The sequence below is a fragment of the Dama dama genome, chromosome 31 (genome assembly GCF_033118175.1).
Source record: "Dama dama isolate Ldn47 chromosome 31, ASM3311817v1, whole genome shotgun sequence".
Classification (NCBI taxonomy): domain Eukaryota; kingdom Metazoa; phylum Chordata; class Mammalia; order Artiodactyla; family Cervidae; genus Dama; species Dama dama.
The window spans coordinates 47,532,983-47,559,868 of record NC_083711.1 but is presented as its reverse complement, the minus strand read 5'-3'; the positions used below and the strand labels follow the sequence as shown (position 1 = coordinate 47,559,868).

At 41.2% G+C, this 26,886-nt stretch overlaps 2 protein-coding genes across 3 annotated transcripts in view; both read right to left on the bottom strand.

Moving 5' to 3' along the window:
- Nucleotides 1-26,886, bottom strand: part of COL8A1 (collagen type VIII alpha 1 chain) — a 159,245-nt gene that overhangs the window by 63,386 nt on the left and 68,973 nt on the right. The gene's annotated exons all lie outside the window — the stretch shown is intronic.
- LOC133050202 (large ribosomal subunit protein uL22-like) lies at nucleotides 20,955-21,591 on the bottom strand. Its single transcript, XM_061134386.1, has one exon. It carries the CDS (start codon nucleotides 21,531-21,533, stop codon nucleotides 20,979-20,981), a length of 555 nt encoding a protein of 184 aa, XP_060990369.1. The 5' UTR covers nucleotides 21,534-21,591; the 3' UTR covers nucleotides 20,955-20,978.

Below are 26,886 nucleotides of genomic sequence, written 5' to 3'. Positions count from 1 at the left end.
TATGCAGCGATAGAAAACTGGAGAATACCTGCATATATGTGTTTTGTTTTTACAGTAAAAATTTAAGAAATTGAACGTAAAAGACACCCTGTGAAGTTGTTTGAGAAATTGACAGTCAATATCCTTTGTATAGAAAGAGCTCTTATGAATTCAGGGGAAAGAATTGTAACATTGTGTTTAAAAATGAGCAATTAAATGAACACAAAATTCACAAAAGAAAAATAAAAAGGCTAAAAAAGTGTAAAAAATGTTCAACCTAGTAAGTAAAGGAAATGTGAATTACACAATGGTTAAAATTTTGGTTATCAAACTGGCAAAAATAAAAAAAAATATTAAACATTGGTTTGGGTAAAGTGGAGTGTACATAGTACAAATTTTCTGGAAAATAAATATGTCCAGAGTTTAATGCCGTGAAGTTGGTCATTCATTTAGAACCTGTTTTTGCCCAAGGGCAAGGAAAAACCAGAAACCTCTGTCTCACCCTTTAAACTAGGACATGCCAATCTATGCAATTACTTGCAACGTGTCTCAGCTCAAAACGGGCCTTCGGTTGAGTCTGAATTTTGCTGGTGGTTTAGTCGCTGAGTTGCGTCTGACTCTTGTGACCCCATGAACTGTAGCTCACCAGGCTCCTCTGTCCATGGGGTTTCCCCGAGTGGGTTGCAAGTTCCTTCTCCAGGGGATCTTCCGGACCTAGGGATCCAACCCTCGGCTCCTGCACTGAAGCAGATTCTTCACCGCGGAGCCACCGGGGTTCCCAAGTCTGAAGTACGGAAAACGTGTAACGCAGCTCTTCTCTTTAAGTCCAAGCTTTAACCTCCAGCAAGACAGCTGCCGAAGATTTCTAACTGAGAGGCAGCAACACCTGTGGTGTGGAGGGACGCTATTGAAGTAATTCCAGGAGGCTGAGACTGAGTTTGCAGAACTGAGCTGTTTCCTGTGATACCTTCTTCCTTCAGAGTAAATTCAGAGTTAAGGCCAGAAGGGTCTTACTCCGTCGACAAACCCGGGTTCGGGTCTTGCCTCTACTTCTTTCGGTGAAAGTCATTTGGGCTACCCATCATGTCTGCAAAGCTGCTGGCCTGGGACAGAGAGACACTCTGCAACATCAGGGCTGGCAGAACAGAAAGTCCAAGGAGTCTCCTCGGTCTCCTGGGTGATGTCACCGAGGAGGGCAGAAGCTGTGGGGTGAAGATCCAAACTGAGGTAAGGGGGGAAAGACCTTTGAACTTTCCGGAGATAAGGAATTTGTTGTTAATGAAGCGAAGCGGCATCAGTTGCCATGATTTTAGCCATCCGTTGGCGCAGAGGCGCAGCTCCGGAACGCGGCATGGGGCTGGCCGCGCTGCTTCAAGGCCAGGAGCCTCACCCTGGTCTCAGGCAAGCTGGGCCCCGAGACAGCGCACCGTCTGACAATCAGGCCCGGGCCTGCAGGCGTTCCTCAGGGGCTCCTGACCCGGGTAGAAGGCTTTTCTCCATCTGTAGCATCCAGGCGATGTCAGCAGGGTAGGGCCTGGGGCATAGCCCTCAGGCCCAGGTCAGGGATGCTGGGCCGCATCTCCAGGATGCCGGGGAACGTGGCTTCAGCTGCAGGTTGGTACCCAGGCTTCTCACTACACTTCGAACAGCCTCCTTTGGCTTGTTCTACCCGATTGAGACGGTCACATTGTCTTTCCATTTCCCACATTTCATTTGGCTCCTGCACTTGAAGGACCAGACGGCCACAGGGCAGTTCTGGGCGCTCGGGGATGTGGGAGGCTGACTGCTTCCTGTCAGCCTGTATAAGGACCACAGGCTTCTCCTCCTCAGACCCCGGCTCTGAACTTCCTGCCCTCACGGCGCCTCCCTCCACAGCATCGTCAGCCTCAACCACCCTCACTTTCCCTCCAAATTTCCTTATGCATAACTCTTCCATGGTTCCAATTGCATGAAAAATGTTATCTACTTTTGCTCTGCGGACAAACACAGCAGATGAGGTGAATTTTGAAAAAATCTGATCCCCCATTCAGCCGCTTAACACCCCCACTCTTGCACCTAATAGCTCCCCTCAGTACTTAGCCTGCCAGACACCTCTGTCCATGGAATTCTCCAGGCAAGAATACTGGAGTGGGTAGTTGTTCCCTTCTCCAGGGGATCTTTTTGACTCAGGGATCCAACCAGGGTCTCTTGCATTATACGCGGTTTCTTTACCAGCTGAGCTACCACGGAAATCCCACAGCACTTAGGTCAGATCTAAACTGCTTTTTTGCTGCCAGGCCCCATATAATTCTTACTCCACCGACCTCCCCATTCCCGCACACCTCTTTCTCCCTTGCCCTTTATTCTCCAGCCACACTGGCCTTCTCCTTGTGGGAAATATCATACTGGTCCCTGTCTTCAGGCCTCTACTGTTCCCATGTTGGGAATGCTCTTTCTGCAGAACCCTGAATGCTGGGCTCTTCATTTAAATCTCCACTTACAGGTCACTTCTGCAGAGAGGTTTTTCTTGACCATCTAAAGTCAGCCACTCATTTTCATGTATCTCTAATTCCCTTTCATCACACAGTGACCCTTGTATACTCCCTACTTCATCATACATATTATCCGTTCATAGTCTGCCTCAAGAGCAACCCTTCCTCTCTCCCCACTCTTTGAGAGCAGAGAACTTGTTTGTTTCATTCTTAGTAACATGCCTTGCCTTCCCTCATGGCCCAGTGGTAAAGAACCTGCCTGCCAATACAGGAGATGTGGGGTTGGATCTCTGGGTCAAGAAGATCCCCTGGAGAAGGAAATGACAACCCACTCCAGTATTCTTGCCTGGGAAATCCCAGGGACAGAGGAGCCTGGCTGGGCTATGGTCCATGGGGTCACAAAAGAGGCAGATGTGACTTAGTGACTAAACAACAAACAACAACATCCCTTGTGATTGGAACTAGGATGGGCACATGGTAGGTGATTCATAAATATTTGCTGGATGCCTCGCAAATACTTTTTGTACTTTTGAAATACAAAACTTAGCCGTGCAGAAGACACAGCATTTGAAACTATTAAAAAAAAACCTAGACTTTGTATGTTATATGGGCATTTTTCAAAGCTTTGATGGTTCTGATTAAAGTACACTGCTTCAGTTTAAAAAAGAAGAAACAGCCAGCACAAAATCACAACATCATAAAATCATTTCAGGACTGTGATGAGAGCTCCCCTGTCAAATCAGATACTTTCAAAACTAGAGCACCACTCAACAGGCTCCTTGCTTTGACTTGAAGAATGTGCACCTCCCACCAATTTTTTTTTGCTGCTGAACATATGATTTATTCACTGGGTAAGGAACATGTCTTGAAAAACTTCCCTTTCAGCACTGAAAGTGTTGAAAACAGAGTTTCATCTTTTGAGGCTGGTTTAATACAAACCTCTGGAATGAGGAGATGTCTTAATTGTCCCCTTGAGTGAATGAGAGTTAAAACTGTTCCTCTTGGTGTCATTCTCTCTGGAATTGCAGGAACCTTAGTGGCTGGGTCTCAGTGGCCAACTCTGATTACAAGATTCTACAGAAATGAGATCTGTTTCTATAAAATTCATGAGAAAAATCTGAATTGCTATTTATAAATAGGCTACACCATTTCAGAAGTGATATAACATTCAGACACTCAAGCACAAGTTTTGATATGTGTTTCAACATAGCCTATCCTTACTAGTTTATAATTTCCTCCACAAAGCAGGCAGGCCACATTCTTATGATTCTTGAAGGGATGGGAAATACGCATTTATTAAACATGTCCTTTGGGCGAGTCTCCTTGCTAGTTGTGTTAGTTGCACAGACTCATTTAATCCTGAGAAGTGTGCAACACGTGAGTGAGGCCATGAGAAGAGACCTCCTGTTCTCTCACACAATATTAAAGAAGACTGATGAATCAGGAATCAGAAAAATAAAAGAACTGCCTATTCTTATCCCACTGACATTGTCTCAGGGTTTAGTTCCAAGTTTTTCAAGGGACACTATATTTTACTATGCTGATTCATGGCAGTTGTCTGGAGCGTGGAAAATGTTCATTGATTTTATAGTGTTATTAAATTGGGCACAAGATTTGCATAGTAACCGTGTATTTGAGTGGTTTAGAAATGTCAGGGCTTTAGAAGACAACTGGATAAGGTGCCTGGAGGCTATTTTCACAGTCCCACAGAGTGGTACATCTGATTTGGTTTCATTAATAATGTTTGGAGAGCTGGAGGAAGGGGTGGGCAGACCATTTCCCTTTCTCCACCCGTCTGAAGGAACGCCTTCACCCTTCAGCTAACTTTTTATAAAAACTTAAGGTTGTATGTCTCAGATAAAACAAGGATTGTGAAATTTCATATCTACTGAGACAGGATTAGTTCTGAATTGATGACTAAATCCTGATGAGAGAGAGGAAAATAAATCTCCTAAGGTTGTACTAAGCCACCACTGAGGGTCTGGATTGTGGATAACTGGCCTTCTTTTAAGTACCTTGCGGTTAGAGAGACACTCATTTTCCCTTTTTTTATAAGACCCACGTTATAGTCACACATTTTACAAACACACAGTATACTTCAAAGAAGCCGAGTATCAATGACCTGGTAGAAAAAAGCACTGAAAAGATCTAAAGGTCCAAAGTATATCTGAAATTCCTACTAGTTTGGAATAATGAAAGACAAAGTGAGAAGTTAACACTTCTATATGCAAATAAATTTGAGAAGTAGTGACTCTAGGCAACTGGAGAGCAGAAGGTTCATTGGTTGCAATCTAAAATTAGGTTCTCATAATGCAACTTAAGAAGAGATCATTGACAGGAAGTAGTCAATGAAATTTTCATCCTAGGTATATCCTCTTGACACTTGCAATTCATAAAAATATATCACCCTTTCCTAGAAGTCCCTCATCCTTGCTGAGAAATTATAGCCCCTTTAAATGAAACCGTTACGTAAACTTTCAGACAGGATAAAATATTAGTAATATAATGGTGATTCAAGGTATGTTCAGAGGTCTTCTAAACAACTGAGTTCAGGAAAAAAACTAAGGCTGTGTCTTTGTCAGGTCAGTATTCAAGGAGAATCTAGCATGGAGTCTCTTTTCAATTATTCAGATATTTTGCATTATATAGCAATGTTTAAACTGAACCAAAAAGTGCAAAGTAAGTGAACTTACTTAAAAAAAAATTCGTTTGTTAGGGCTGACAATATTTTGACCACTTTGCATTCAATCATCTGGTCATTTGCATCATGATTCATTAATCTATTCATCCAAATAATTAAATAATTGAGTAATTGATTAATTAAACATCATACATCATCTAAGATGACTGTGAACTGATTTGTTTGAGGCAAGTGAAAAAAAAAGTGCCTTGGGTGAGTAAAATTTGATTTAGTTTCACCTCCAGTTAAAAGTGGATTTATTCTTATTGAAGACTAATTGATGATACTGATTCAATAACAGCTAACAAATTAAAATGATGCCCCCAAATAAGCATTTTATGTACCTTTGAAATAAATGTGGAAAACTTCAAGTGTCCCTTAATAGTCACTTGCCGGTGGAATAACTTTGGTGCAGACCATGGTAGAAAGAAGCAGGAAGGAGAAAAAAATGTGCTGTGCATATCTGAGGTGTGGACAAGGTTCCGAAATACTCCAGACAGAGATGGCAACCCAACTCTCAGGACGTTAGAACCTGGCTGAGCTCTATTTTAATGGCAAAATACTGACTTCAGGGTTCTTGATTATAGTTTTTTTGATTTTGCATTTGAATGTGATGGTTCTTTTTACTCCCATAACAATCAAACATATTGCCTATAATCCAAGGTCAAGTTGGATTTGAGAGATAACCTTCTCAGAAGAATTGCTCTAAATTAAGCTATAATTCAGCAGCAATAGTAATAGCTATTACTTATTGAGGATGTCTTATATGGCAGGCTCTGTGCTCAGTATAATTTACATGTACATACATATATCTTACATTATTTAATCCATACTATGATTCTACAATAAAGCAATCTCTTATATTTAAGATAATTTAATAACATTTCAAATTAACTCATCACACACACACATATTTTGAAGATAGAGTTTATGTTTTACTCCCCTTTCTCTCCCCAGAACACAAGTGGCTCATAATTGGTACCTAGAAAATATTGGTTGAGTTAAATGAAATGTCAGTCCCTGTGCTTTTCCTGAGGGATGGGCTTTTATCCATCATTTGGTCCTTTGATGTAGCTTTGAAGACGCTTAGGGATGAACAGGCATTGGAAATGTTTAACCCAACTACAAAACATGGATCAACTTGTCTCTGTCTCTTATGCCATAAGGCTGGCATAAAGTAAGGTTGAAGGGGGATTGTGCAGGGATTGGTGGGAAGGTAAAAATACTGATTCTGGTGAAAATATCTGGGTTGCAAACATAAAGAAATAAGAAAGCCAAGAGACTGGACTTGACAGTCTTCTGTGGAGGGTCTTAAATCTGACAGATGGCGCTCTGAGCTGACAGCATCAGCAAGACTGGGTTTATACACAAGAGAAAGGAGGGTCATGGTGTTGGGAAAGCTCCCAAATGAATGAGGTCTTACTTTCTGTATGTGTCCCACCCTGGTTTATCAGATTTTCCTGTTGTTGATGGGACGCTCATCCATACTGCTCAGTTCCTGATGACCCCTGACTGTCCCTATGGCTTTGGCGTGCTGCATATTGGGAGATTATGGGATGATAGAGAGTCTAAGAACCGAGTCTTAGTCATCTCCCTCCAGCTTTGATTAGTCCATGGAGTTTATTGATTGATCGAGGATCCAGGCATGCCAGGAATTGTCACTGTCAGGCACAGTGTGCATGTGCAGTGTTGGGCAAAGCAAATTAAACAGACTCCATGTGTCTCCTCCAGGAGCTCACAATAAAAACCAGACAATAGATGTGTGAACACAATGGGGCAAACAGATGCTCAGCTGTATAAACAAAGAAGAACAACAAATTAGAGAATTTGGGTATGAACTATGAGTGCAAGTGCTCTTGTTTCTGCTCTGGAAGTGACAGGAAGTTCCACAAGTTGCAGAGAACTTGTTGAAGTCTGTATGAGGGTAAGGAGTATGTGGATGATGCTCAAGGTGGGATCACCCTGCTTCTTTCAGTTAGGAGGAAAACAAGTGTTCCTTTGCAGTGGGGGGAGAATTTTTTTTTCCTTCCCAGGTATTTGCTCTGAAGGCACGTGTATTTCTACTTAGGTCTAGGTTCTTCTAAGAGGTTTGGTTAGAAGGAAAGTAAAAATTATTAAGCAAGGAATAGCTTGCCAGAGAGATTTCATAAGCCTTCTTTCCACTGGAAACCAGGCTAAAAAGAAAATAAAAACCAGAGTCTATTATAATTGTACATTCCACTTATAATCAGCTAGCATATGCCAATTGATTTTTCAAGGAAATGATTACTTTGGGTGGATTTTTTTTTTTTTTTTTTTAATAAGGGGCAACACTTTGTGTCATTGTCTAGCACTTGCTCTCTCGGACTTCTCAAATATTGTCAGGATTTAATCTGGATTTACAGAGTTCAGCTGAAAGCGAATTCCAGGTGGGTCTCTACCTTAACCACCCTGGACTGATAGGTATCTCTCTTCCCTAAAATATATCCAGATAGGGGATTCCTCCCCAGGAACCTTTTACAGGGTTTATAAAACCTTCACTGCCAATAAGATCTTTCAATTTAACTTAAATTCCTTGGGTTGTAATTTAAATTCATTTCCTATTCTGTCCTCATTAAAAAAGAGGGAACTATCTTACAACAGTCATTCTTCTGAATACAGTGGTTAAACACACATCCCAGGCTTCTTTCTTTCCTGGATTTTCTTTCTATTTCAGATGTCATCTATTTATATATATTTTTTCCTGTCTCATTTATCTAGTTGCAATCAGGTCTTATTTATTAGGTCATAAAAATATAAAAGAGCATTGGAATTTATATTTTGTTTTTTTTGGAATGGGTGAGATGATAGTCTCAACCTATTAATGGCCACTTCCTAGCTCTTAATCCCTTGGGAAAGAATTTACCTGTAGATATCGCAGTGGGTTGGGGTGGGGGGGTATCTTGTTTTTCACAACTATCAAGTGAGACAATGGACAAAATATTTTTAATAAGGTTTTGTGTACTTTTACTGTTCAACACTCCCATGGCTAAGTTCCAAGTATCCTTTGGCCCCAAAGAGCAGCTATTTTTCCCTTAACTAACAGTATTCTTACAATAGCAGTAATCCTATGTATGTTAATGTGTCATCCAATGACTGATTTCTAAAGCAAGAATCTCTAAACTCTGTTTAACATTTTTTTATTGAGGTAGAACTTACATAGTTTAATATAGGTCTTCTTGGGTACCTATTTCTGCTTCTATGATACATTAATGTCAAAGGGTATGCGTTTTTGTATATGCTGTCATTTTCCAGTTTATTACTGCCTGAATATTTTTGCAAGGCCACTGATATCATATATGAGTTTTTTCATTAAGTTGGTTTTAGGCTCCTGGAAAGGAGTCTATAATTCCCCATCTTCTCTATCCACATGGATATGCTTTCCATCTTTCTTGCCCTGGGGGTCTTTTAAACCACATACTAAAACAAAGTATATTGAGAATATAATGACACATAGGATTCCCTTTAAAAGACATTCTTCTATTTCAAACACTTAGGTGGCATGGAATATTTTATTTATTTATTTTTATTTTTTAAATTACCTAAGTATGATAATGCATTTGCAGGAGATTTGTATATAATGGAACTATATGGAACTTTGTTCTGTGTTTTCCAAGCATGGAATTAAAAAAAATTTACATTATTGAAAGAATTTTCAAAAGTAGGGCATTGAAAAAAGTCCATGGCAAAAATATTTTTGGGGTGGATCTCTTTCTCCAAGTGATTATATATTGAGTGATCAATTTTCACTTCATTTCCTTTTAAACTTCTGCTGAACTTTGAATTAAGCATCAAAAGCCATATCAGAGTTAGCCACAGCACCTCCCTGACTTAAGAAACCCAGCATCTGCTGAAATATTCTCAGGGATTTTTATAAGAAAGATGGATACTTTCATCTTCCCTTTTTCATTTTCCTGCATTAGACTGGTTTTTGCTTGCCTGACTTGAAAAATATTCTTCAACAAACCTCATGACTAATTAAGGAAGGGAAGTCTGTATTTAATCATATTCCAGATATCAAAAAAGAATAGACATTTGTATAAACTTGAGCCATTTTTCTTCTATTGCCGGGTTGTCAGCAATTTATTTTCTGTCTCAAACAACAAAATCTACCTGGGTTTGAAGCCAATCTTTTGCCCTCCTGTGGGGACCACCAGGCCCCTCTCTTCTCCCTCTCAGCCCTCTCTACCCAGGCTGTGAGCACAGCTTACAGACTAACTGAGCACAGAGCTTGTGCTCTGGACTCGCTGGCTGGCCGACTGGACTGCTCGGCAATCAGCTGACATTTTCAACAGCTCTCTTCCTGCCTTTGTGCCATCTTGCACCACATAACTCACATAGCATGTCCCTGAGTGATGTTTGCACTTTTCACCCAGTAGGCGTTCCTCCTGGCTTGGTGTTAGAGTTGATGGTGAGCAAGGGGCGTGGCGTGCCTGAGCGCCTATCTGCAGTGCTACTCCCTAATTCTAAATGGTCTGAGAATGCTCCCTGCCACGCCCTTCATCTTTTCAGCCCTTTTTTTGCCCAGTTTCCCACTCTTCCTCTCCTGCCCCTTGTTTGCCTGTCTTCCTTCCCTCATCCTCTCACCACACCAAAATCACAAACAGGACAGTACAGAACTACGTGGGGCTAAAGGAATCATGATGCAGTCTTTCCTCCCATTTGTTTTCATTCTCCAAAATTCCTTATCATTCTTCTAAGGCCTTGACTTAAGTAACTTGCCTTCCTTTCTGGTTTTCACTTCAAAAACAAAGACTGCCTTTTCTTACAGTCCAGGTGGTGATAGTGGTAAAGAACCTGCCTGCCAATTCAGGAGATGTAAGAGACCTGGGTTCAATCCCTGGGTTGGGAAGATCCCCTGGAGGAGGGCATGGCAACCCACTCCTGTATTCTTGCCTGGAGAATCCCGTGGACAGAGGAGCCTGGCAGGTTACAGTCCATGGGGTTGCAGAGAGTCGGACACGACTGAAGAGACTTAGCACACACATAGACTAGTACTAGGTTCCAGTTTTGGAACCTAGTATTTTAAATACATAGCCTTTTTTTTTTTTTTTCAAAATTTTCCTAATACATTAACCACTAAGGAGATCACTCTGCAAAGATAAACCAATTCACACATGGTTTAGCGATGGAAAAGACTGTTTGAATTTAGGTTTTCTCAGATAAGTATGCCAACTGACCTGACACATTTATATAAAAGGCTGCTTTTTGGTGAATATAAAATTGCCATGAAGTCTCCAGCTGAAAGTCTACACGTCATTATTATTATTGTGTTATTCTTATTCAGTGTTATCACCTTGAATTCTACAAAGAAAAATTCAGGTTAGCTGGGCAACCATCTAGGAAGTCCAGAGTAATGTAGCATATACATGCACAATAAGAACTGGAATTAAGAACATGTTAAGTGGAAGGTCGGTAGGATTACAAAACTTTTTTTTTTTTTTTTGTTCCACATCTTGCCACTTTTCTTCCCTGAAAATTCTCTGCCTGTCATTTAATATTAGAAGATAATAGAAGATACACTCATTGATGAGGTTGAGTTAGCCATGTACAAAAAGTTACCCAGCCTCTTTTGCTATAAGCTTCAGAGAGAGATTAACTGTTGAATCATAGTATGGTATTGTGGCGGTAATCAGATGAGAAATTCTGTGGCAAAAATAACAAATCCTATTGGATCTACTCATGATAAGAACTTCTACACATAGGCTTTGGGTTCAAAAGGTTCAAGATAGCTTTGAGCTTAGAAACCGCTATCACAAAGATGGTCAAAAACAGGCCTGGATCTGAAAGCCATAAATGGTTATTGTTCTAGCAATGTGGACTTGCAAATAGGCAAATAAATGTCAAAGTTAATGTTTCTCAAAGCAAATGGTAGAACTCTGAGAACCAGTGGGATGGAGGAAGCCACCAGTCATCACTAAAGCCACTTAAATGGGTGCATGGCTATTAGGATGGAACCCCCACTGCAGTCGGAGCCCCACTGACCTCTGCGGCTCCTCTCTCTCCCTCATTTCATTGTGTTGAGTGACACCGGTCAAAGGAAGTGACCATGCCCTGTCGCATGTTAACAGACCCTTCACGTCTCAATCAGGATGTCATTTTTTTTTTCCAGAAGGCATGTAGTTTCCTTGAGTTTGGACTAATTGTTCCTCATGCTGTTGTCCAGTTGCTAAGTAATGTCTGACTCTTTGCGACCCCATGGACTGCAGCACGCCAGGCTTCCCTGTCCTTCACTGTCTCCCAGAGTTTGCTCAAACTCCTGTCTGTGGAGTTGGTGGTGCCATCCAACCCTCTCATCCTCTGTTGCCTTCTTCTCCTCCTGCCCTCAATCTTTCTCAGCATCGGGGTCCTCATACCTTCTCCCATATGCCCTGTACTACCTTACCAGAGCCATCAACCTGGATCAGAACTGCTGTTGACTTGCCTCCCTTCCCTGCAAGGCCCTACTTCCTCCTGAAGGTTAGGATATCATCTTGCTCACAGTTGTATTCTGGGTTCCTGCCACATTGTGAAGTTTTGGTGAGGAGTGAATGAAATCAGTTATTCATTCATCAGTTATATACTCAGTGCCTGTGTGGGCTAGGGGCTCCTATTGGTGCTTGAAACATGTTAATGAACACACACATTTTTTGCAAAAATTATATCTGCTAAAAAATATGTAAACTGCTTAGCACGGTACCTGACATATAAGTATTTAATAATGATTATAATAGTAATGATAAATAACTAATATTTACCGAGTGCTTACCATGTGTCATACATTTAAAGTGTTTTTTTCATGTACTATCTTGTTTTAATCCTTACAACAAATCTGAGTTAATATTATTCTTTTTTCTACTTAATAGATGAGGAAAGTGAGGTACAGTAATGTTGAGTGACTTGCCCACACAGTTAGCCAAGTTGTGAACCCAGAATTCAAAGCCAGATTGTTTGACTCTTGAATCTGGGTTTTTAACTTTTTATTATGTTTATTTAATGGTCTGTAAGTATTACCATCATGATGCACTCAATAAATGCAAGCTAAAAGAAAATAAGTGAGGATAAGAAATATTTTCCTAAGATGTGCCAAGTGTCACTTCATGTCTATATAATGAAGCTGTGGCATTCTGGTACAACTAAGTAGGCAATTGATTTTTTAAATAATTTTGGCTCATAGAGGTTCATATTATTCATCTTTCATCACATGGATTCAATAAAACTTTTCTTACCCCATGAGAAAAGTTTCAAGTCTAAAGAGCAGACTTATTGCCAGAAATTGATGCTACAGAAGTGGAAATCTCGTTTAAAAACAGCTATCAGTCACCTGGGAAGTCTCAAGTGGATTTTCTCCACATTTCAAAGAAAGGATTGTAGGATGGGATTAGGAGTGGCATATCTGCTGTCCTTTCCTGCCCTCCCTAATTAGTTCTAATTAGTTCAAAACCTCAATCAAACTTTCCAGTTTTAAGTTTTTGTATTAGCTTTTGTGGATTCTCAGAAGTTAATCAAGAATGGCTAGAGACAAGTAAAAGCTTGCTCTCCTCTCTGCCCCCTGCCCAGCCAACTGAGTGTTAATGAAATACCTCTGAGTTCATCCGTCTCGGTTCTGCTCCACTACAGCTAGGTAAGCCTAAGTCATGGTCCTTGTCTTCAAGGGGCCATAAGTCTACTTGAAAAGATAATATGTACACAGGAAACAATGAGGAAAATGTCATGCCAGTAGAACTGTGTCCTCCTCTCTTGTGAGCTAGCTTTGGGAACTGTAGGAGTTCAGAAGACGGGGAGATCGATGCCACCAGACAAGTGAGGGGCGATATTGTGGAAGAGACGGAAAACTGACCTTATAAACACCACTTGTCTTAGCTGGGCCTCAGTTTCCACATCTGTAAAGAATAAACTGAATCCTTTCATTTCTAATGACACTTTGAACTCAAAGACGTGTGACTTTACGATTTTTTTGCATTTTTGCACCCCCGTGTGATCTTTTATGGTGGATAAACTAGGATGGATTTTTCAGATTAAACTCAAAACAGCCTGAGTTTCTCTTAAATGGATTGGTCTAGGAGGTATGTTGAATGTGTCATACCTTTGTGTGGTCGCAAACAATTCAATCATAAGATTAAAGATTTTAAGCCTTTCCAGGGTTAGGCTCAAATGGAAAATAGTGTTCAGTCACTCCCTACCTTTACATAAATGGAGTGATGTTGTTGATGATAATAATATACACTACTTATTGAATGTTGATTTTGTACCAGGAGTTTTATATGATATATGTATCATTTATATAATAGTCCTCCATGTACCCTCCATTTATTGTGCAAAACACAGGGTTTTGATGACTTTCCCAAAGTCACCTAACTCACCAGTAGCAATGCTGAGATTCAGTTCCAGGGCTGTCCACACACAAACCTATGCATTTTTTTTAAAAAAAAAAACTAGGAATGTCTCCTTGCTCAGTGAAGGATTCAGGGGCAAACACTGCTAAAACATAGGTGCTGGTTCTGAATACAGCCAGGAAAATTTGGAGCACATAGGAAAGATGAAAGAGTTAGGCCCCTTAGAAATAATTAGGACTTTTGTGTTCCCTATTATGTTTAGGCCAGAGAGTCAAATACCAGAGCTGGAATTTAAAAGGGACTGAACAATCTTATGACTAATAATAGCATTTGTAGTCATGAGGATTGAGGCAAAAAGGGAGCAAACAGTAAGCTTTAAGGTCAAACATTCAGCACCAAGGGGTTAGCAAAATACTTTTCTTCCTAAGTTCAAATGTCATGCAAAGAAATGCTGAGGGTTGACTGCAACGTGGCTTGTGCCATTGAGAGGGCTTCTGAGGGGGGTGATGTGAGTTATCTGGTATGACAGGAAGACCACCTACTTACTACATTTTTTCATCTGGGTTTCTATTTTTTCCAGCATTGTTGACAAGGTGTGCTGACTGAAATTCTTATTATTTAATAAGCTTCCTTCTTGTGGCACATTTTAGAGCATGCATAAAAACTGTCATTATTATTAGAAGAATCTATGTGTTATGTTCACAGAGTTAATGAATTTGCATTTTGGTTCTAATCATTTGGACAGAATGTTTCTCTTAGAAGTAATTTTTTCCAGTGCAACTCCCTGGGTGCTTTTTCAAGAGGCTGGTCTGATGGATAAACTTTCACAGGCTGAAGGAATTCAGATAAACAGGGTGCTTCCCAACCAACATGTGAATTAGAGTGCTCAGGGCGGTCTTTTACTTATGTTCAAGGACCAATCAGTTGCAGTTAATATGTTTACTAAGAGAATTATTACCCTACTCTATACCAGGCTAACCATCTCCAGTATTATTGCCTGGAGAATCTCACGGACAGAGAAGCCTGGTGGGCTATAGTCCAAGGGGTCACAAAGAGTTGGACAGGATTGAGTGACTAAGCACACACATTCCAGTCTACTTCTGGCCCGATAATTACTAACCTGTGTAGGCCAGGGTAGGTAAACTGATGTCACACAACAGGTTTAGTTCAGATTCCAAAAGGTGTCACCTAGTGAATGAACAGTTTGCTGATGGTAAATTCTTCCACCTTTAGATAAACAGGGTTATGCTAATATAAAGTGTTCTTATTTTAATAATGGCAATCTAAAAAGTGCCCCAGAATGAGTGCGTAAGACCTTTTAATTCTGTTTCCTAGACTCCAAGGAATATGGAAATGCAATAGGCTGTTCAGAGAGGCAGTCTCCGGGAGTCCACTAATTTTGCAGATTGTTTTAGAGAGCAAACATTTTAGGTCCTGACCCTAATCCTGCTTTTAGCGTTCCCTTTTAATGACCTAATCAGCTTGCTTGTTTTAAGGAGCAAAACCTGCAAAATCAAAATGCAAGCCTTCATTTATTCTTCCATTTCCTCAGATACTGAGGGGAATTATTTTCTTTTTGCTGACAGTTCATGTATCTCTGACTCCAACACATTTTTTTTCTTGTTTTGAGATACATGCAGAAAAGATCTGCATTGAAAAGCTGTCATTCTAGAGGGGTAGGATGGGCGGGAGGAGGGAGGCTCTAGAAAGAGGGGATATCTATATATAATTACGTGATTCGCATCATTGTAAGGAGGAAACCAGCACAACACTGTAAAGCAATTATCCCCCAATTAAAAAAAAAAAGCTGTCATTACAAAGACCAAGGGCTGAAAGCATAAATAGCATCTTGTATCTCAAGAAGGCAAGAATAAAATAAAAGACCAGTTAACAGAACTCGTTCTACCGACCTGGTTTAGGATTATTCATGAGGAATCAGTGTCAGGAAATGGCTCAACCACCTACCCCATTGTGTAAGCCCAACACTTCAGAGCCCTTCTTGGTTCTCTTCCTTCCCTCATCTCCTGTATCTAAATCACCATAAGACCTCTCAGCTCTCTCTTTAAAATGTTTCACTGCTCTGTTTACCTCTTACTAGTTTACCTCTTACTATGTTTACCTCCACTACTAGTCCAAGTCACCATCATTTCTCATTTGTTTACTGTTTAACAATCTCTTAAATGTTCTCCCTGTCACTCTTGAACTTTGTCTTGATCTTTGCTATACTCCTGAGCCTAAAATCATGCTCAAGTATTTGTTGAATGAATGAATGGATAGATGGATGGATAGAGAGATGAACAATGGATAGATGGATGGAAACAGATCCTTGGGATTGTTGCCATTGAACAAAAGGCAGTTGCTTGCAGGTGGCCAGTAGGTTGCAGACATGTGTTTAAGCTGCAGGAGCCCCAGAACAAAGGTCAGTTCCTCAGATAGATTCCAGTTCCTCATCTTGTCTGCTGAAGTTTTGGGAAGCACTGGACACCTACATCAAGAGCTCCATGAGTCACTTGTTTCCTTGAGAATCTGGAAAGTTTATGGGACTGGCTTTAGAAACTGCTTCCCTCCAGCCAGCTGGTCCTAATGCGTATGCTTTACTTTCATGGTGAAGGGTGCCCTTGGGGGAAAAAGAATGTCATCTTACTTTGAGGTGGGTCAGGTTTTAGGAAGTCCAGTAGAGCACTAAGTTGAAAACAGATGGTCTGGATACAAAAAAAGGCAGAGCTACTTGCATTTCAGCCGCAACAGTGTGGTGGTGGTCTCTGGCCCACTAGCAGTAAATACATGTGTTTTCGGATGTGTCCAGGGAGAACAATGTCAGGGGCTCTGAGTTAAAATGTGGAAATCTGAATTTGTCATCCACATGTATCAATGGTTAGACTCCCAGTTGGATGTGTTTTCTATTTGCCTGATTTTAAGTGTTAAACTGGAGGTACATCCAGACTGCCTTTTTTCCTCCCCTCTCATCAGAGCCAGAAGCTCTCGGCCTCCTCTTTTTATGCAGGAAATCAGCTTAAGTAAAACAGCTTCTCTCCATAAGATCAATCCTCTGGTGACCAGTCTGGGGCAAGTTGTCTCCTCCTGTGCAACTATACACTCCATATTTCAACAGAATACTGTTCACATTTCTTCTAATTGTATTTTTCACCACCCCCTCCCCCCGAAATCCATTCCCAGAGCCTATAATACTCTTAAGTGGTAAGCCAAGCAGTTACAGTGGCAACTTTATTCAAACAACACCCCCGCTCTCTGAGAGAGGGATTAAACAGGGCTCCTGGGCAGCTGTCTGGCAAGGTGCTTAACTCCAAAGACGTTGCCCAGTGCCTAGGATCAATGACTGAAGGAATGCTTTAGAGAGAAGTCACCGAAGGTCTTAACTCATGCAGGATGCAAGTAACTTTGCTGTAGAGTTTATAGGTTTATTCCATCAAAGCCTGTGGATTCTGTTTTAGGAGGTGCTAAACCAATTGCCATTTAACAAGCGTTAGCCATACCGTTTTCTCTCTTCCTTCATCCCTTTCTTGAAGGAGCATCTGGTATCTAGCATGTTCTTAGGTTAGCAAACAAAGAAGTGATATGTCCTGTTCTGCTTGCGTGCGTGCTAAGTCACTCCATGCGACACTATGGACTGTGACTGGCCAGGCTCCTCTGTCCAGTGGGATTCTCCAGACAAGAATACTGGAGTGGGTGGCCATGTCCTTCTCCAGGGATCTTCCCAACCCAGGGATTGAACCCGTGTGTCTCATGTCTCCTGCCTGAGCAGGTGGGTTCGTTACCGCTAGCACCACCTGAGAAGCCTAATTCCATCTTAAAGCTTAAAGAGGCTGCTCGTGGGGCATGAGAAGATTCTGAATGGTGGAAAGTGGAAGGGAGAACTCTTGGTTAAGCTCAATGTACTTTGTGCTATTCATTCAGGCTCCTGCCTTACAGTGTATGTGTAAACTTGGGCAAGTTACTTGAATGTCTCTGCTCCTTAGTTTATGTAAGACGGGGACAAGAAGAAGTAACTTTCAAGGCTGTAATTGGGATTAACTGAAATCAGGTTTGCAAAGCACACAGCAGAGGCATGGCACAAAACAGGGGCTCTGTGAATGTCAGCTGCTATTATCAAGAGTTTTTATTTCTATTTTCTCCCTTGCTCACATTGAACAAACTTTTCTCAGTATCGCTAGGATTTTTCTTTCTCAAAATTGGAGCCACAAAGGCATCCAAAGTCTTCTACTGGGGTGACCAGTCTCCTCCTGTCCCAGTTTGCATGGAAAGAGGGGTTTTCAGAGATGCTAGGCCTTCAGGGTCCAAATCAGGAAGGACCTGGGCCAATCAGGCTGGAGAATCACTCCACCTTTGGAAAGATCCCATGTCTGATTCCCAGTTCTGTGAGGTCTTCCTTAGGCTAGGCAAGCCTTCAAAAAACAGTCACTCTGATGGTCTTTGAAATTCACCTTGTTTCTGGAAAATCTTTAGATCTTTTCCCTTACCTCATCTCTGCAGACATGGGGCAAAAAAAGAGTGCCAAGGAGAGCGGGGTTCTCCATGCATCTTCAGCTGCTTGGTTTTCAATTCAAGGCTTAGAAATCATGGGCCCAATGTCCGGCAGGCTGGGAGGTGGACCATGGAGAGGATTCAGGATAAACTGAAATGACTTTTGCCATTGGCTTGGCCAGTATACCTTGACAAGTGGTTTTCCCCTCAACTTTAAACAGATCAGTGTTATAAGGGGAAATGTACTCCATATGTTACTCATGCCTTTGCCCTCAATTCACAAAAATGCCATCTTCTCAGAGAAGTAGTGTTTCCAGGAATTGTTTGGGATCTTTTTCCTTCAAGAAAGTACCACTTGAATAATCACAAATAACTCAGTTTTTCTTCACTGTTCAAGGTGGAGATAAAAAGATCTGACTTTGGCTTAGCAAATTTTCTCGTAACCTTTCAAAATTTCTCATTCCAAAGTATAACTTTGTCTTTTTCCAAAGAATATAGATTTTGTTCACTTCCATGTTTACCTGAATTTAATAGAGGTTGACAAAAACCTCTGACAGCCTCAAGTATATTTTATTACTGGAAAGAATAGTTGCTTCTATTTATTGATAGCATCAAAATTTTTTTTTTTTTTTAAACCATCCTCAGTTTGGAGAAATAAACCATCATTAAGAAGGTAGATGGGTAGAAAATATTATCCCTGCTTTGCTGATTTTTTCCCTAAAAAACATTCTGTTAGAAAGGAACCAGACTACTTAGCTTATTATTAAATTCTATCCCGTGTTCTTTCCCTCTGATCAAAAGTAAAATTCACCTGCTTTCTCATGACCTCATCAGTTGCCTCTAAGTTCTGACGTGGTTCAGTGTGTCGTGGTCCAGGGCCAGGCGGGCTTGGCGCTCTTTGTCATTTTTAAGTCAGGGGTACCACCCCCACCTCCCCCAGGTATTAGGTCGCCTCCATTTGTTTGTCTGGTGAGAACTGGCTTCCTTTTCTGAGACTGGACGCCAGATTGGTTCAACACCAGAAGAGGAACCTGGAACTGATATTGGTTTTGCAGATGTGCAAAAAAGTCCCAGGAGTTTTGAAAAAAGAAAGAAAAGGGAGAAAGGGTTTTGAGAAGAGAAGCGAGAAGGTTTTCAGAGGGCTGAAAACAAAACAATTAATCATATGGTGACTATTACACTTGTTTCTATTAAAGTGACTCACTTTCTCTGCATTTTCAGACCATAATTCAATTCCATTTTTATGTAACTACTGAATAACTATCACATTTTTTCTTTGCTTTCTCTTTTTGTTGTTATTGTTGTTTCCCAAAGTCAAAAGGCTTTCAAATTGCCTCCTTGCTCCTAAACCAGAAAAGGAAGTGATTTCATACAGGAGATAATGAAGTGAAAAAGCAATGCCTGATCACTGTAAAGATTTGCAACTGGAAAAATATAAGTCCAGAAAAGAGTCTTGTAATTTTCATAATAAATTGCCCAGGGCAGCCAAACTTTCTCGGGACCCTCCCCTTCATCATTTCTGGTTTGAGGACAGATTTGCCTTTTGGTACCAAGGTAGAGTTCCAAAATGGTGAATTTTATCTCCTATAGGTAAGGCCCTGGAGTGGGGCCAGAAATTACATGAGAAAATATAGCATGTTTTTCTACCTCACATTCATTCAGTTCATTAAAAAATTTATAACATTAGCAGAAGCTTCCAGATTTTTGACAGTGCAGGAGGCTCAGGCCCTGGATGCCCAGCCCTGACATCAATTTTATCATTTGCCATTTGTGTGACTGTGAACTAGTTACTTAACATCTCTATCATCTCACCTATAAAATAGTAATAATAATAATAGCAGTCATATCTGTGTCTGGTACAGATGTTATCCTATCTATGCCTGGTGGAAACCTTGTTCTTGAAAGTCAACAGACTGACCATTCCTCTTGACAGTAGCTGACCAAGTAGATTAAACTCTTGAAAAGTTGGTGAAAACCTCTTCTTTTATGCTTGCATTTCCTTAGCTTCAGTTCATTCACTGTTCTTTGGAATTTTGTTTATGGGGTACTGAAAACGTAGTTTAACAATGTCCCTTTTATTTGATCATAACTGAATTCCTTAAAAGGGTTATCATGTTGTTACTTTTCTGTATTGGAGTCTGCTCTTGGTGCTTGGAGAGCACACGGAGATGACAGAGCTGTTTTATTTCAGTGTCCTGTGGCTTTCCCGCTGTCATAACCTGCTCCTCTCTCATGGAGGCCACTTTTCTTTGGGCGGGGTAAGGAGAGAACATTTGGGGAGTAGCCCAGTTGAGGCCTGGGAAATATCCCAGTTTCACAGATAACAGTGCTTTGCTCTGGGATCCTGGAGTCATCTGTTTTTTTTTTTTTTTTTTTTTCTTTTTTAGTTTAACATTTAACTCAGAATTTTCTTTCTCGATAACATTTTAAGTGAGTTAAATAGCCAGGCTCTCCTCACACATGAGAAGGGAGTTGGGTGTGAGATTAAAAGGGATTTTCCTATGTATCACTGTCTCTCTGAATTGATCTTTGATATAAAAACTCTTGGTGCTTTAAGCTTTGTTTTTGAAAATCTTTCAAAAAATTGCAACAAAAACCTCATCTTCTGGGCCATTGTTGCGGCTGTTCCCTTGCTCAACTGTGTCTGACTCTTTGTGGCCTCATGGACTATAGCCCACCAGGCTCCTCTGTCCATGGGATTTCCCAGACTAGAATACTGGAGTGGGTTGCCATTTCTTTCTCCAGGGGATCCTCCCAGCCCAGGGATGGAACCTGCTTCTCCTGCTTAACAGGTGGATTCTTTACCACTGAGTCATCGGGGAAGCCCTTTCTGGCCAATAATTAATTGTTAATCACTGACAATGCCTCTGTTTCTATTCAGTACATTCATGGAAAGTACACAGGTCAAATAAATGAATGTGAGGTCAGATTCAATATGGAAAGGCAAGTGAACATTGTGTGGGTTCTGGTTTTTGACAAGATTCTTCTTCTTTTTTTTTTTTTACTTTTATTTGCATTTATTTTCTGCGGCATTTATTCCCGGGCCATAAGTTTTTGTTTCTTCAGTTTCTTCTGGGATATCTTTTTCTTCTGTGCAACCTCCTCTTCTGGTTTAGGAACAACCTGTTCTTTTTCAGTAAGGATCATCTCAATGTGGCAGGGAGAGCTCATGTAGGGGTTGATCCGACCGTGAGCTCTGTAAGTCCTGTGCCTCATCTTGGGGGCTTTGTTCACTTGGATGTGCTCAATGACCAGAGAATCTACATCTAAGCCCTTAAGTTCAGCATTACTCTCTGCATTTTTGAGCATGTGTAGTAAAAATTCAGCACTCTTTTTGGGCCACCGACCCTGCGTCCAGCCCCACTGTTTGGCCTGTGCACACCTACCAATTCCACCATTGTAACGACGGAATGGGACACATTGCTTCTTTAAAGTGACATCCTTCAGATACTTGGTGGCTTTTCGGATATGCATACCCTTTATGGCCTGGGCAGTCTCACGAGTGTTCTTAAAGTGAACACGAAGATTTGAACCTCTTGATTTGCATGATTTTGTGGGGTTTTCTGGGTCTAGTGAATAGCGCACCATTTTTAAGGGTCAGCTCAGGCCGCTTACCGGAAAAGCTAGATTCTTCTTATAAACTTGTTTTAATTGCTTTATCACTTTCTGCTAAAAATGGAAATGGATAATTTGAGAAATTGAATATTTCCTATTAAATTCAATATTTCTTAAAAAAAACATTTTGAAGAACTGATTTGCTTCAATTCAAGTCAATAAATATTTAATGAATGCCTACCAGAAGCCAGAAGATGCCAAGAACTTAAAACTCAACTATGTCTCTGCCCTGATGGAGCTGATAATGGGATGTAGAGGATAGACATTAAGTCAATTAGCACTAGGATGAGGGAGTGGACAGGGGTTATGAGAAGATAGAGCACAGAATTAACTCAGTATGGAACAGAAGTTCTCAAACTTTCAGGTGCATAACAATCACCTGGGAATTTGTTAACAGCACAGTTTTCTGGGCTTTGATCATTCTGATGCAAGTGGTCGGACTTTGAGAGAGAACCCTTGTCTAGTGAGTCAGGAAAAGCTGGCTTGAGGACTGAAACTTGTCAAACACGGTCTAAAGGATGAAAAGGGAGTTACCTTTCTAGTTGGTAGTTGGAGTAAGAAGTGTCCAGGCAGACAGGAGCAGGAAGACATGTTAGAGATGGGACAAAAGGGACATAGAATGGTGGGCAGGCTCCTCTGGGGGCCCTAGACCTCGTGGGTGCAGGAAAAGAGTCCTCATTCTGTCAATTCCAGGTGTTAATTGGGGGTGGAGGGGTGGAGGCTGGGGGTAGGGGGACAGCATTTCTTTAGGGTTGCTTTCTCAGGTAAGCACGTAGAAGGCAAGACCCAGCTATCTAGGCAATACTTGCTAATACCAAAAAGGAATAAAAAGAGAGAGAGATAGAAGGGAAAGGCAAGTATGCACCCTGGGTCTAATTTCACCCTCAGACTATTCTCACCACTGCAAACGGAGTGGTTGGAAAATGCCTTCCTAAGCAGACTTTGGTGGTATAATTAGAAAATTATCTCTTCCTAGAACATTTTGTGAAATTCTGCCGTGAGGTGTCAACAGGTCTTCGTGGCGTTCTCTCCAGGAGAGATCGACTGACATGTAAAATACAGCGGCGTTCCAAAAAAGCCACTGTAAAATCCCAAGTATGTGGAAGGAGTTTGGTATGCTTGCCAGTATGGTTTTTCCAAAAAAGAAAAATTCTGCAGAGATCAAAGATGGGCGGAGGAAGTAGGCTCTAGCTTCAGGCGGAAGGTTTTATCATCAGAATAATTCAAGCTGGTGATTTTCTGGCAAGGCGAGTCAATGGGCCAAGTGAGAGGAGTGAACGTCTGAGTTTTGGATGCGAGTTGGAGGAACGGAGACGCAGCGGTGAAGGAGAAATGAGGAATTAGGGACAGCCACTCCCCCGAATTTAAGTCCCTGACCACAGACTGTCTGTCTGAAGGCCTCTGGCATCTTGTGGAGTTTCCAGCTCTGGGAGGGAACTTGCTCAGCGCTTCCTCAGATGCCTGCTCACCGCACAAAGCCAGCAGCCTTGTCTTGGAGAAAGAGGTTGGGGACGATGGACCAGCAGCACAAGTAACACTCTGGGGCTTTCCTTTAACTTTTTTTTTTTAATGGAAAGGGCGTCAGGATCACCCAGGGAGAATAGAAGTTTCAAGTGGTGAAGGATGAGGTGAGGTGGATGTTGGAGTTCATAGATGGGAGGTTAGCTCTGAAGTGACACCTTTAGGGTTCAAATCCTGAGGGTACCACTTATTAGCTGTGTGGTTTGGGGAAATCACCTAGCCTCTCTGTGCCTCAGTTTCTAGGTCTGCAAAACATGCAACAGTATTTACCTCATAGAGTGGTTGAGCGGATTAAATGAATGAAATGTGAAGCTCTTGGTGCAGTATCAACACATAGGAAGCTTGATCAATGTTAACTATTATTTTATTAAGGGCTTCCCTGGTAGCTCAGATGGTAGAGCATCTGCCTGCAATGCAGGAGACCCGGGTTCCATCATCCCTGGGTCAGGAAGATGCCCTGGAATAGGAAATGGCAATGCACTCCCGTATTCTTGCCTGGAAAGTCCTGTGGACAGAGGGACCTGGTTCATGGAGTTGCAAAGAGTTGGACATGACTGAGCAACTGAGGACACATTTTATTAAACATGTTAACATGTTAATAAATTATTTGTATGTTTAATTTATTTTCTATTTTTCTTACTCGATGGCATTTTTCTCCAATTGTCTCTCTAGGAATAATGCCTCAATTTAGGCAGGGCCTGGGCAGAATCACCTGGACTCTTTTGACTTTCCTATGCCTCTGCCTAAGGCATCAGGACCAAAATGATACAGAAGCAAGGGACAGCCCAGTGACTTCTTCCTGAACACACTTACTAGGCTCTTAAGGGGAGGTAGTCATGCACTTGCCTTCCCAGAAGAATGATGGGTTGTTTTAGGCAGAAGAAAGGAGGATACTGTCTCACTTGGTGAAGTTTTGAAGCTTACTGGTTGTCGCCACTAATATAAAGTGAAAGGTGCTCTCCACTTAGATGTAAAATTGAACTAACTCCTGGTGTCATCTTGGAGCTTGAGAGCCTGGTGACTCCCCCTGGATTGCCGAGTTGTAACCCTTCTCCCGAGGTCTGCACAATTCTACCCGGCAGTGTCAGCAGTGGTGTGAGCAGCAGGTTAATTTTGTGTGTGTGTGTATGTCTGTGACTGACCATGTTTCTGTTTTCCCATGGTCTGATAGAAAGATCTAGGCCCTATCTGTGGCCTGCCTGTAGCAACTATACAGAATGTCATGCACGTTTGGTACAGCCTTTCTCCATATTTCCATATCATGTTTTCATTCTTAGTTCCTCTTTGATTCATCATCTGTGTCACTATAAGCTGACCTGAATCCTTTTGGAAAAAAGAAATGCTAAACATTTAAAAAGCACATATTATAGAAATCAACTCAAGGCCTTGGTCATTCAGCAAGACTTGTACAGATCCAGGCAGCTCTCTTACTTAAATTTAGCTCTCTTCCTTGATACTTTATATAAGAATATCCTTTTTGCAGTCATCCCAAGAGAACCCAATATTACTCATGGACAGCAAAATCTATATACCTTTCTTAAGTAGCTAGTGAATCACCATTGCAGATATATGAAAGTTGGATCTGAATTATTATTTAGAAGTGACACAAAAATATGCACATTAAGGTGAGAGGTAATCTGTGTTCTAATGAAAAGGCAGCTGACAAATTCCAGATTTACCAGTCCCAACCAGTCAAGCAGTTACAACTGTTTATCATGGACAAATATAATGGTCATTTGGTAAGAACACAAAACCACCAGTCTGAAAATGTGTTTAGAGTTTTGGAGTTCTAACTCTGGAATTCTAACAAGGAATTTCATCCAGGGTCCAGCAGTTTTCCTCCACTTTTTCTTGGGAAAATGACCACATCAGATATGGTTGAGCACCTTGTGTTTTAGAAAATGACTCTTAACTTCCAACTGCTTAACTGGGTTCCAGGGAAACAAAAAAATAAAAGAAAGAAAGAAAGAAAGAAAAAAACCTATTCTAGAAACAAATCTTTTTCATTGAGAAAATTTGCTCCATTCTTTCAAATATTGTAAGATCATGTTAGGAAAATGGAAGCCCTGAACTGGATATTAAGATCCTTTCTGACTGTCAAGAGCTCACACTGTTGCCATTTTCCAGTGAGGAGGGCAAATGCAAGCTCAGACCTGTGTGATGTTTGAGGTGGGCGGCATGGGGTTGTTGAAAAGATAAGACTACTTTGCCCTTTGCTTTTCTGAAGTTGTGTGCATATTTTTCCTGACTTGACACTCATTTATGTACCTGTCCCACAGTTCACTGTAGTTATGGTTAAGCCCCATACAATTTGGACTTTCTCCTAACATGCCTAAGACATTTATAGAAACATAGTACAGAAAGAGATGAAAAAATATATATAATGTGTGCTGACGAAAATATATTGACATGTTAAAACAGGTATTATTATTTATCACCACATTCTATGCTGGGAAGATGTTAAAATTGGGTGAATTGAATAAATAAATATTCATCTTATTCACCTTTTATTTGTTTATTATGCCCCTGAAAGGGTCATATCTGCGGGTAGGAGTTTATCCATCCCCTGAATCCAAACAAAGTTTCCTTGCTTCTTGAAAAAAAAAAGTGAGTTTTTTTACCTCTTCCAATTTTTGAAACACAAACCATGTTCTTTATTTGCAGACTGTTATGTAAATCAAGTGACCTGCCTTGTATTACAGTTTTCTCAACCACTGCTGTGATGGATATCTCTCTCGGGACTTTTATAAAAATGCCATCCCTTGAGCTTTTCCCAGAATGCAAATAATTCAAGTACAAAGAAAGGGAGAGAAATAAATAAAATCAAGCGGTGTGCAGCCCTTTCTTCTGAACCTTCATACTGTCCTTAAATTAAGGAAAAGGCAGCATGCAAATTGGAATACAGAAAGGATACAAGAAACCCTCTATTTACTACTGGGAAGAGTTCCCAAAGGCGTAAATCAGTAGTCGGGAACTCCAAACACAGAATGCCTATGGAAACGATGGAGGCTGGGCTCCAGGTTAGTCCTCAGAGGCCTACTTAATTCATAACAGAGGCTCCATAAATTTGTTAAATGAATAAATAAGCTCTTGCAGTGAGTCAGTACATCAGAACTACCTCGGGATTCTAATGGGAAACCTGGTTTTGGAATCAAATAACACTACCATTAACTTGTCATGTGTGGGAGACGCAGAATAGCATGTAGATAAAGTTGTCCTCTATTGAGTCCTTCCTGTCAAGTCTGAAAGATAGCTCCCCTCCTACGTGCCTTGCCGGGCAACTCTTCCACATTTGAAATCCTCTTTCTCAAACTCGTAGACTTCTAGTACCTTGTTACTGTCCAAAGCTGCCTCTTGAGTACCTTGCCTTGGACTGTTCGCCCTATTAATGGGATCCATGTTCAGAACTGCCTGCATCAGCCTTTCTTCTCTCTGATCAATCAAAACTTCTGCTCTGTGGGTGTAAGGGGCCTTCTAACTGGGTGAGAAGAGAAAGCCCTTCACACTGCTAAAAGTGTGTGGATGGACTTGACAAGATTCAAATGGGGAGTGCAGGAGTGTAATAATATAGGGTAAAATGACCCAGGTTGTTCACAGTCTGGAGGGCTCAGAGGGAGAACAGAAGAAAATTGACTGGCAGGAGGAGTGAGAGCTGAGGCAGGCCAGGGCTGCCTGGGAGCTGAGCCCAAGACTTCTGTCAGTGCCCTGGGTATTCAACACTATCATTAACTATTATCTGCATTTTTCCTCCCTTTTGGTATAAGATTTGGGTTTCCCAGGCAGTGTTAGTGGTGAAGAACCTGCC